At 40.2% G+C, this 12,731-nt stretch overlaps 1 protein-coding gene across 3 annotated transcripts in view; it reads right to left on the bottom strand.

Annotated features, from left to right (window-relative positions):
- The window catches only part of YWHAE (tyrosine 3-monooxygenase/tryptophan 5-monooxygenase activation protein epsilon), a 54,705-nt gene that overhangs the window by 17,810 nt on the left and 24,164 nt on the right, over window positions 1–12,731 (bottom strand). The window contains exon 2 of one of the 3 annotated variants that reach the window (XM_053893239.1): window positions 11,528–11,622. The exons of the other annotated variants lie outside the window; for them this stretch is intronic. Within the exon in view, the coding sequence (XP_053749214.1) occupies window positions 11,528–11,591 (64 nt within the window). The 5' untranslated portion in view covers window positions 11,592–11,622. The remainder of the gene's footprint in view (window positions 1–11,527; window positions 11,623–12,731) is intronic. 3 annotated transcript variants of the gene reach the window in all.

Raw genomic sequence — 12,731 nt, 5'->3', positions numbered from 1 at the left:
ATTAAGTTTAGTAAGGAAGGTATGGTGAAAGTTGAGGCAGGCCAAAAGCTAGGCCTCTTATGCCAAACAATATGCCAAACTGTGAATACAAAGGAAAAGTTCTTGAAGTTGAAATGAAAAGCACTACTCCAGTTAACACATGAATAGTAAGAAAGCAAAAAAGACTTATCCCTGATACAGAGAAGTTTTAGTGGTCTGAATAGAAGATCAAACTAGCCACAACATTCCCTTAAGCCAAAACCTAATCCAGATCAAGGCCCTAACTTTCTTCTATTATATGAAGGCTGAGAGAGGGGAAGAAACTACAGAAGAAAAGTCAGGCCAGCAAAGGTTCGTTCATGAGGTTTAAGGAAAGAAAGTCCTCTCCACAACAAGGTGAAGCAGCAAGTGCTGTGGTACAAGCTACAACAAGTTATCCAGATCTAGCTAACATAATTAATGAAGGTGGCTACACTCAACAGATTTTCAGTGTTGATAAAACAGCTTTATATTATTAGATGCCATCTAAGATTTTCCCAGCTAAAGAGAAGTCAATGCCTGGTTTCAAAATTTCAAAGGATAGGGTGACTCTCATGTTAGGTAGGGCTAAAGCAGCTGGTGATTTTAAGTTGAAGCCAATATTCACTGACGATTCTGAAAATCCTCAGCCCTTAAGAATTATGCTAAATTTGGGTGCCTGGCGAGCATAGTCGGTACAGCATGCAACTCTTGATCTCAGGGTTTGAGTTCAAGCCCCTCACTGGTTGTACAGATTACTAAAAATATAATCTTCAAAAAAATTACGCTAAATCTACTCTGCCTGTACAGTGTAAGAGAACAAAAGCCTAATGATAGCACATCTGTTTACAACACAGTTCACTATTTTTAGCCTACTATTGAGACCTACTGCTCAGGAAAAAAGATTCCTTTTCAAAATATTACTGCTCAATGACAATGGACCTGGCCACCCTAGAGCTCTGATGGAGATGGACAAGATTAAGGTTTTCACATGCCTGCTAACACAATATCAATTCTGCATCCCAAGAATCAAGGATAATTTCAACTTTCACTATTATTAACAAATACATTTCAGAAAGAAAAAAAAAAAAAAGAAATACATTTCAGGGGTGCCTGGCTGGCTCAATCAGTACAGCATGCCACTCTTGATCTTGGGATCATGAGTTCAAGACCCATGTTGGGTGGACATTACGTAAATAAACTTTAAAAAAAGTGGACTTAATCAAAACGAGGTATCACCTGTCAGAATGGCTACTGTCAAAAAGACAAAAAATAAGAAGTGTTGGTGAACATGTGGACAGAAAGGAACCCTAATGCACTACTGGTGGGAATGTAAATTCGTGCAGCCACTGTAGAAAACAGTATGGAGATTCCTCAAAAAATTAAAAATAGACGGGGCGCCTGGGTGGCTCCGTCGGTTGAGCTGGACAACTTCAGCTCGGGTCATGATCGCACAGTTCATGGGTTCAAGCCCCACGTCGGGCTCTGCTGACAGAGCCTGGAGCCTGCTTCGGGTTCTGTCTGTCTGTGTCTGTCTGTCTGTCTCTCTCTCTCTCTGCTCTTCTCCCACTCATGCTCCGTCTCTCTCTCTCAAAAATAAAAAAATAAACATAAAAAATTTTTTAAAAATTAAAAATAGAAATACCATAGGATCCAGTAATTCCACTACTGAGTATTTAACTCAATGAAAATAAAAACACTAATTTGAAAAGATATATGCATCTCCACTTACCACAGTATTATTTACAATAACCAAGATATGGAAGCAATCTAAGTGTCGATCAAGAGATGAATGGATAAAGATATAGTGTGTACACATACATTCCATGGAATACTACTCAGCCACGAAAAAGAATGACCTCTTGTCATTTGCAATAATATGGACGGACACAGAAGATATTCTGCCAAGTGAAATAAGACAGAGAAAGACAAATACTGTATTTCACCTATATATGAAATCTAAAGAACAAAATAAAAGAACAAAAAAGCAGGAACAGACCCCTAAGTACAGAGAACTGGTAGCTGCCAGAGGAAAGGGAGGTAGGGGATGGACAAAAGTGTGAAAGAGAGTGGGAGGTATGGGCTTCCAGTTATGGAATAAGTCAGAGGGATGAAAGGTACAGCACAGGGAATACAGTCAGTGGTGTTGTGATAATGCTGTATAGTGACAGAAGTAGCTACACTTGTGGTGAGCATTGTATAATCCATACAGTTGCTCAATCAATGCTGTAAACCTGCAATTAATGTAACACTGTGTGTAAACTCTAAGAGCCAATAAAAAAAATAAATAACATAACAGGGGCTCCTGTTTGACAGGATTGACAGGGAGGGGCTCAGTCAGTTAAAGGCCCAACTCTTCATTTCTCTTGATTTCTGTTCAGGTCATGATCTCACAGTTCGTGAGATCAAGCCCCGCATCAGGCTCTGAACTGACAGTACAGAGCCTGTTTGGGATTCTCTCTCTCTGCCCCTCCCTCGCATGCACGCTCTCTCCCTCTCTCAAAATAAATAAATCAACTAAAATAATAAAATAATAAAATAACAAAGTAGGCCTGAAGGTTGACTCAACTGCTGCAATCTCAACTGCTGCAATCTCCTGATAAAACTGACAAATAAGGGAGTTAGGTTGCTTCTTATGAATGGAGCAAAGAAAATGGTTTATTTTTTTTAATGTTCATTTATCTTTGCGAGAGTGTCAGTGGAGGAAGGGCAGGGAGGGGGACAGATAATCCAACGCAAGCCTGATACGGGGCTCAAACACACGAACTGCAAGACCATGACCTGAGCCAAAGTTGGGACACTCAACCGACTGAGCCACCCAGGCACCCCAGAAAATGGTTTTTTGAGATGGAATTTACTTCTGGTTAAGACTGCTGAAATGAATCCAAAATCTATAAAGAACTTATCAAAATCAACACCCAAAAACCAAATAATCCAGTGAAGAAATGGGCAAAAGACATGAATAGACACTTCTCCCAAAGAAGACATCCAGATGGCTAACAGACACATGAAAACATACTCAACATCACTTATCATCAAGGAAATACAAATCAAAACCACAATGAGATACCACCTCACCTGTCAGAATGGCTACAAATTAACAACTCAGACAACAAAAGATGTTGGCAAGGATGTGGAAAAAAAAAAAAGCACCCTTTTTCACTGTTAGTGGGATGCAAACTGGTGCAGCCACTCTGGAAAACGGTATGGAGTTTCCTCAAAATATTTAAAAATAGAACTACCTTACAACCCAGCAACTACACTACTACGTATTTATCCAAAGGATACAGGCATGCTGTTTCAAAGGGGCACATGCACCCCAATGTTTATAACAGTGTTATCCACAACAGCCAAAGTATGGAAAGAGCCCAAATGTCCATCGACAGAGGAATGGATAAAGATGTGAAATACACACACACACACACACACACACACACACACAATGGAGTATTATTACTCAGCAATCAAAAAGAATGAAACCTTGCCATTTCAAACAATATGTATGGAACTAGAGTGTATCATGCTAAGCAAAATTAGAGAAAGACAAATAGGACTTCACTCATATCTGGAATTTAAGACACAAAACAGATGAACATAATGGAAAGGAAGCAAAAAACCATAAAAACAGGGAGGGGAACAAAACATAACATACTCTTAAATATAGAGAACAAACAGGGTTGCTGAAGGGGTTGTGGGTGGGGGTATGGGCTAAATGGGCAAGGGGCATTAAGCATGACACTTGTTGGGATGAGCACTCGATGTTATATGAAGAGGATGAATCACTGGATTTGACTCCTGCAATCAGTATTGTACTATATGCTAACTAACTTGGATGTAAATTTAAGAAAAAAATTTTAATTGGAAAAAAGACTTCTGAAATGACATTAAAGCATTTAAAATAGTACTTAGACTTAGTTGATAAAGCATTAGCAGGATTTAAGAGGCTTGACATTGACTCCCAATTTTGAAAGACATTCTACCATGGGCAAAATGCTATCAAACAGCACCCCTTGCTCCTGAAAGGAAATCAATCAATGCAGAAAACCTCACTGTTGTCTTTTTTTTTTTTTTTTTTTTAAATGTTTATTTTTGAGACAGAGAGAGACAGAGCATGAACAGGGGAGGGTCAGAGAGAGGGAGACATAGAATCTGAAACAGGCTCCAGGCTCTGAGCTGTCAGCACAGAGCCCAACGCGGGGCTCGAACTCACAGACTATGAGATCATGACCTGAGCTGAAGTCGGACGCTTAACCGACTGAGCCACCCAGGCGCCCCACTGTTGTCTTTTTTAAGACACTGCCCCAACCGTCCCTACCTTCAGCAACCACCACCCTGATCCGTTAGCAGCCATCAACAAGGCAAGACATTCCAGCACCAAAAAGATGACTCACTGAAAGTTCAGACACAGCATTTTTTAGCAATAAAGTATTTTTAACTAAGGTATATAATTTTTTTTGACATGATGCTACTGCATACTTAAGGACTACAGCATATTGTAAAAATAACTTTTATATGCACTAGCAAACCAAAAAATTCATCTGACTTGATTAGGATATTCGCTTCATTGGGATGTTCGCTTTACTGCAGCAGCCTGGAACTAAATCCACAATATCTCCAAGTATGCTTGTAATATGTTGTCTTTGTAACTGGCTTCTTTCAGTTAGCATGTCTCAGGGTTCACCCAGAATGCAGCACCTAACAATATAGTTCACAAACTATATGGATATACCACATTTTATTTATACATTTACCAGTTAGTGGACATGTGAGTTGAATTTTCACTTTTTGGCCACCATGACTAACGCTGCTATGAATATTCACAGAAGTATGCTTTCAGGTCTCTTGCCTATATTACCTAGCAGTGGAACTGCAGGGACATCATAGTAACTTTCTGAAGGAACTGCCAAACTTTTTCCCAGGGGCTGCACTATTTTTACATTCCTACTGGCAATATAGGAAGATTCTAATTCCTCCAAACTCTCACCAATATTTGTTAGTTTCTTTTAAAAAAAAAAGTTACCTCAGTGTGGGCAAAGTCGTACACATCATGGTTTTTATTTCTTTAATGGCTAATGATGTTGAGCATCTTTTCATGTGCTTACTGGCCATCTGCGTACTTTCTCTGGAAAATATTCAGATGCTTTGCCAATCTTTTAATTGGCTTGTCTTTTTATAATGGAGTTGCAGATGTTATTTACTTTTAAGACCCCAACTCTTCCCTCTTAGCCCCTCAACTTCCAGAATCTGTCCATTCCTGAAGGTAGTAGATTAAGGGAGAGTAGTAGCCATGAGTCAGAAAAGCACTTCCTACTACCCCTAGGTGTTCTATACAACCAGCGCTTTGTACCAATTTGCAAATTATGACTATAATGAAGCTCTCGTGAAAACCTTGGTGTCATCCTCACCCTTTTAACACCAGCAACAGAAACATGATCCTACCTATAAAGTACCCCAAAACTTTACGTGAAAACTGATTTATCCAAAACTGGCCACACCTTCAAAACCACCATGAGCAGGATTAGTGCAATTATATTCACATAAAATGCTCAATTTAACTAGTATTTCACAAAGTCTCCTCTGCAATAACTATTTTCTCAATGTGATCTAAGCACTTCTGGGATGGGGGATGGCTGTCAAATCTGTTTGCAGCAGGTATGATCAAAACTTATGAACCAGTGAATAGAGTGTCACTGTCAAAGACTACGTGTGGATGCAGAGGCAATTTGGTACAAAAACTCTGGACAAAATTTGGGAGACTTCCAAGTAGCTTGGGGACAATAGATAGGTGACTGAAAATCATCAAAGAAACTGAAATTTAGAATACTAGCAACAGAAAGGGCACAGTAATCAAACATACTAATAAATGCCTGTTTGGGGGCACCTGGGTGGCTTAGTCAGTTAAAAGCATCTGACTTTGTCTCAGGTCATGATCTCACAGTTCGTGAGTTCGAGTTCTGCTTTGGGTGAACTCGAGCCCTGCTTCGGTCTGTCTCTCTCTCTCTCTCTGCCCCTCGATCATTTGTGCCCTTTTTCTCTCAAAAATAGTAATAATAATTTATAAAGTTAAAAAAAAAAAAAAAAGCCTGTTTGGTTCCAGGCCATTTCCCCTTTACTGTGTAGTAATAGCCTAGTTAGACAGCAATTACTTTAAACCAGCTTGCCTGTATTTGTTATGGGACTATCCTGCCAAAAGAAGTTCCCTATTTTTCACCCTGACTTTAATTTAGCTTTATTTCTTAGTTTTGCTCTTTGAAGTATTTGTGTAAATATATTCATTCAATAAACCATTCACAAATAAAACACCTCATGCCAGGCACTGTTCCAAATGCTTTGCAGGTATTAATGCATTTAATCTTCTCAACAAACCTTTGAAGTAGGTAGCAGTATTATCCCCATTTTATAAGGAAATTGAAGAACAGGGAAGTTAAACTTGATCAAAATCACAAAGTCAGTAGATTATAAACCCAGGCAATCAGACTCCAGAGCTGTACTTTCCTTTAATCATACTACCTCAGATTTGAATATTCATTTGAATTCATCTGGATGGGGATCCTTTGGTCTTTTCCTCCCCACCCCCCAACCCGGTCTTTTTTTTGTTTGTTTTAATTGAAGTAAGAACAGATGCAATAAATGGATGCAGTGACAAGAGACACAAGCTTAATACATTAAACTTTGGCTTATTCTTGCTTAAAGCACATCCTTTTCCACCAAGTTAACCCTCCAGAACACTATCTCCAAAAAGCTTAATGCCCATGCCTAGCAGAATAACTCCCATGCCACTAAGATTTCTACATCAACGTCCCAGTAAACATGATTATCCCAAGATGTCCCCAACAGCTGGTAAAGCAAGTTTCTGCTGAGATTCAATAGCCCTGTAATCTTATAAAGACAAAGTACAAATCTACAAGGGGGCATGTTTCCACCTATTAAACTGACTAAAAATTACCACAATGCCTAATTCTACAGTTCCTAATGAGATCCAGGATCAGAACAGAAGCAAACTGTTCAGCATCCGTCATGGAAAAATGAGCAGGCACTGTACTAGCTGACAGAATTAATGTACCTTGTACTGAAGCATACAGGGTCATAACCATAATTATTCCCAAAACGGAAAAAATACTTGCCAGTGGTTACAAAACATAATCCTGACTTTAAAACACAAAAACAGGGGCGCCTGGGTGGCTTAGTCACTTAAAGCAACTGACTTGGGCTCAGGTCAATGATCTCACAGTTCATGGGTTAGAACCCCGTGTCGGGCTGTGCTGACAGCTCAGAGCCTGGAGCCTGCTTAAGATTCTGGGTCTCCTTCTCTCTCTGCCCCTCCCCCACTTGTGCTCTGTCTCTATCAAAAATAAATAAATGTAAAAAAAAAAATTTTTTTTTTTAATTCAAAACCAGACAATTTAACTTAAGTGCCTAAACTCTCAAACACCACATTCAACGAACTTTCCAAGTTAAATGCTCATAGAAACAAGAAATTCTTAAGTCCAAGAACACTGAAAGTAATCATCCCAAGAAAAGAAAAAGGCCATAATAGCATCAGACACTGCCTTACAAAGGTTCTGTCACTCAAGGTTCTGGAGAGGTACTGGGTTTGCTTTATGTAAAGGTCGATCAGTTGGCCCATGACTGTTCTTCTTTGCCTAGGAAATTATTCACTCTGAATCAAACTCAAACATCTCATTCTATAAAGCCTTCCTGTGCTTCCCAATCCATGTACACATTTCTCTGTACTGAAGATCAGTGTTTTTCTCCCCATCAAATATAACCTCCCAGTCAATCAATAATTTAGAAAATTCCCTTCCTGGGGTGCCTGGGTGGCTCAGCTGATTAAGCATAGACTTCAACTTCAGCTCAGGCCATGACCTGACAGTTCATGAGTTCGAGCCCCACAGCCCCACATCGGGCTCTCCTGTCAGTGTAGAGCCCACTTAGGATCCGCTGTCCCCGCCGCCCTCTGCACCTCTCCTGCTCACACTCTCTCAAAAATAAACACTTAAAAAGTAATTTTTAAAAAAATTACTTTCCTAAAAGGTCAAGAAATGTGTTTTTATCTATGTATTTCCAGAAGAGCATAGTATCTAATGCCACAAAAGGAACACAAACATGTGATGAAAGAATAAAGACAGTAAGACAAGCTATATTAAATAAAAAGACAGAAATAGGCTCTGGTGGGCTTGACTGAGTATGTCAGAGGTAAATGAAATCTTTAAGGATTCCTTCTAGATAGGACCAAAGATTCTGTAATCATCTGTCAGCAGTATTATTTGGTAGAAAACTTACTTATACCTGTCCCTAAAGAGGTCCCTGAGACCCAAGGTATCATCATCCTGAAAATCTGAGGTCTGTTCTTTAAATATATAAAGGGAAATTTAGTATAGTGTCTTATGTTATCTCACTTTGGTAAAGTGCCTATACATTCAAATAATATTCCCAACTAACAAGACTATGGTATCTTCAGGGATCCTATATTGAATCCTGTACACGAAATGACCAAAGGAGAACCAACACCATTGCACATTACAAGAGTCAAAGCATTTAGGGATATTGTGAGAACCTGGTCTAGAAGCTCCACTACTTATCATCAAGAGAAGACAAACAGAATGAGTAGGACTATAACATGTTTTAAATGGAAAAGTGACTGGTTGGTGTAAAAAACAAGGGTGGGTGGGAAATAAACTCATCAATGCAATCTATAAAAGACGGTTAAAAAAAAATGCCACTTTTCCCAGTCAAGAGCTCCTAGGGTGCATTTAAGAGGACAGTGAAAGAAAAATCCTAGCTCTGTCCTTTATCTATTTAAAAAATAGTCACACTGGGACGCCTGGGTAGCTCAGTCGGTTAAACGTCAGCTCAGGTCATGATCCCACAGTTCGTGAGTTCAAGCCCTGCATCGGGCTCTGTGCTGACAGCTCAGAGCCTGAAGCCTACTTCAAATTCTATGTCTCCCTCTGTCTGCCCCTCCGCCGCTTGCACTCTGTCTCTAGCACTGTCTCAAAAATAAATAAACATTAAAAAAAATTTTTTAAAGATAATCACACTACTAGGTATTTACCCAAAGAATATAAAAATATTAACTCAAAGGGATACATGCACCCCTATGTTTATAGCAGCATTATCTACATTAGCCAAATTATGGAAACAGCCCAAGTAACCATAGATTGATGAACAGGGAGGGGGAGAGGGGGGAGAGGGGGAGAGGGGGAGAGGGGGAGAGGGGGAGAGGGGGAGAAGGGGGAGGAGGGGGAGAGGGGGAGAGGGGAGAGGGGGAGAGGGGGAGAGGGGGAGAGGGGGAGAGGGGGAGAGGGGGAGAGGGGGAGAGGGGGAGAGGGGGAGAGGGGGAGAGGGGGAGAGGGGGAGAGGGAGGGGGAGAGAGAGGGAGGAAGGGAGGGAGAGAGGGAGAGGGGCAAAGAAACTAAGTGTGTGTGTTTATATTAGTCATAAAAAAGAATGAAATCCATGGGACACCTAGGTGGCTCAGTCAGTTGAGCATCTGACTTCAGCTCAGTCATGATCTAGTAGTTTGGGAGTTCAAGCCCCGTGTCGGGCTCTGTGCTGACAGCTCCTAGCCTGGAGCCTGCTTCAGATTCTTTGTCTCCCCCTCTCTCTGCCACTCCCATGCTCATGCTTATGGTCTCCCAATAATTTAAAAAAAAAAAAAAAAGTTAAAAAAAAAAAGGGAATGAAATCTTGCCCATTTCCAACAACATGGATGGCACTAGAGAGTATTTATGCTAAGTGAAGTCAGTCAGAGGAAGACAAATACCATATGATTTCACTCATATATGCAATTTAGGAAACAAAAGAGCAAAGGGGGTAAAAAAAAAGAAGAGGCAAACCAAGAAACAGACTCTCAGCTATAGAAAACAAACTTGGGGTGCCTGGGTGGCTCAAGTTGGTTAAGCGTCCGACTTCAGCTCAGGTCATGATCCTGTGTTTCTTGAGTTTGAGCCCCGCATAGGGCTCTGTGTTGTCAGCAGAGGCTGCTTCAGATCCTCTGTTGGCCTCTCTGCCCCTCCCCCACTCTGTCTCAAAAAATAAACATTTAAAAGATTTAAAAAAATAAACCAATGGTTACCAGAAAGGAGGTGGGGGTTGGGGGGACAGGTTACATAGGTGATGAGGATTAAGGAGTGCACTTGTGATGAGCACCAGGTGATGTATGGAACTGTCAAATCACTATATTGTACACCTGAAACTAACATTACACTGTATGGTAACTGGAATTTAAATAAAAGCTTTTAAAAAAATTAAAAAAAATAAAAGATAAGGATGGCTACCACCAAAAACGCAGGAAAGAAGTGCTGATGAGGCTGTGGAGAATTAGACCCTGCACTGTTGGTGGGCATGAAAAATGGTATAGTTGTTGTGTGAAAGAGTAAAACATTTCCTTCCACAAAACTTGTTAAATACAATTACCATATAACCCAACAATTTTACTTCTGGGAATATACCAAAAAGAATTGAAAGCAGGGTCTTGAAAACATTTGTACACACATGTTCACAGCAGCATTATTCACAATAGCTAAAACATGGAAACAACCCAAGTGTCCATCAGTGGATGAATGGATAAGCAAAATGTAATATATACATACAATAAAATATTATTCAGCCTTAAAAAGGGAAGGAAAGGGGCACCTGGGTGGCTCAACTGGTTAAGGGTCCGACTCTTGATTCTGGCTCAGGTCATGATCTAAGGGTTCTAAGATTGGGCCCCTAGTCCGTGCTAGGCATGGAACCTGCTTAAGATTCCCTCTACCTCTCCCCCTCTCTCTCTGTCCCTCTACTGCTCCTGCTGGCCTGCATGAAGGCAAGTTTCCCAAATCACTATGTCACATGGAAAGAATGCAAAGTTATCTTAGGGATGACTCAGAACTATAATGGGGATGGGGGAAGATCAGGAAAAAAAGGTACCTCTGTAAACTGTAAAACTCTCTAAAATTCACATTGGTGTAATTATAAAAATCATCTCAGTAAACCTCTCTCTCTAGACTAATTATTAGTTCTCAGGAATGGTTGTTTGAAACTGTTTGGGACCTATCAAAATATATTTTATATGCATATATCTGGACTGATCAATAGAGAAGTTATTACTTCCTGAGATAAAAATATTTTAATGTTTATTTATTTTTGAGAGAGAGCGAGCATGCAAGCATGCGCGTGGTCGGGGGAGGGGCAGAGAAAGAAGTGGGAAAGAGAATCTGAAACAGGCTCCCTGCTGACAGCAGAGAGCCCAACACTGGGCTCAAAAACCTGTGAATCGTGAGATCAAGACCTGAGCCAAGTCAGGCGCTTAACCTGCCCCTATAGTTCTTTTTGCTAAATAATATTCTATTCAATAATAGTACATCTACCAAAAGAGGTAAATCTACTGTACAATTATAAATGACAGTGTAAGACCTGTACATTCCAATAAAATGCCACTATCTTTCCCTTACCTTGAATATTCTTTCATCACATGACTATTATCTTACAGACACTTATTTTTAAAAATCTAAAAATAAGGATAAATACCACAGAAAAGACTTACCATCATGGAAAGCCACTTGCACTAGAAGAGAACAGCAAGAAGAGAACAAAACATCCTGCAGCATTTTCCCAGCTGCTGCGAAAAAGTATTTTATCCTTTGATGATAAAAAGAGGTAAACTTATTAGGAGTGTGTCAACAGCTTAAATTTTAGGAATGTCCCCATCTTATGATTATCAGAGATATTAACACTGAGGGGAGAGACCCCTGTATGAACATGAATGACTCTTGCACCATATGTAAAAAATATATATATTTGCGTCTTCTGGGCTCAAAAAGGAGGAAGTACAGCAGCAAAGAAAAACCTGATGTCTGCATGGGGGGGGGGGGGGGGGGACGGACACCCAAGTGAATAAAAACCAAAAACCCAGACCTGCTTCAGCAAATACATTGGAAGAATAGCTAAATTAAGGACCAAAGGGAGAGAACTAAAAGACCTAAAATAAACGCCAGAGAACTTAATGTAACAAATTAAACAAACCTCAGTAGTTAGGAGGCACCTGGGTGGCTCAGTCAGTTGAGCATCCTAATCAGGTCATGATCCTGGGGGTCATGGAATGGAGCCCAAGTCTGGCTCTATGCTGAGCGTGGGGCATGCTTAAAATATTCTCTCTCTCTCTCTCTCTCTCTCTCTCTCCCTCCCTCCCTCCCTCCCTCCCTCTGCCCCTCTTCCCTGCTTGTTCCAGTATGTGCTGCACGCTCACACACGAGCTCTCTCTCTTAAAACAAATTTCTAATGTAAATCTCCACACTTAATTTTAAAAAGATGCAGTTTAGAAATAAAGGAATGAAGAGAAGGAACTCCACCAGAGAATCAGTCTACACAGAAATGGTGAAATATCACGCCTCTTTATTCATTCATATTCTGAAGCTACCAGAGAAGTAAAATGTCCTTCATTTGGCATGCACATATTTAAGATAACAAAGGATGATTTTACTCATCTTCAGAAAAGTTAGCATATAAATTTTAAACAATCCCCTAGAATTCTAGAAAGCAGAGTAGCCTGGATGAAATCTACTTAGCATCTCAATTTGAAAACACAAAAGAGGCTGTAAACAGGTTTAAACCTTTTCTAAAGAATCAATAGCCTGGGGGGGAGGATTATGCTTGGGAACAAAATTACTCCCCAAATTTCAGAGACTTCACACAAGGTTTCTTTAGTGAGGAACTATGCCTTTTGATAGTTGAGGATTCCTGGTCAAAGC

This window comes from Panthera pardus, unplaced genomic scaffold, assembly GCF_024362965.1.
Source record: "Panthera pardus isolate Hobbes unplaced genomic scaffold, ASM2436296v1 HiC_scaffold_3, whole genome shotgun sequence".
In the NCBI taxonomy this organism is placed as follows: Eukaryota; Metazoa; Chordata; class Mammalia; order Carnivora; family Felidae; genus Panthera; species Panthera pardus.
This window is presented reverse-complemented; position numbering and strand designations above follow the sequence as displayed.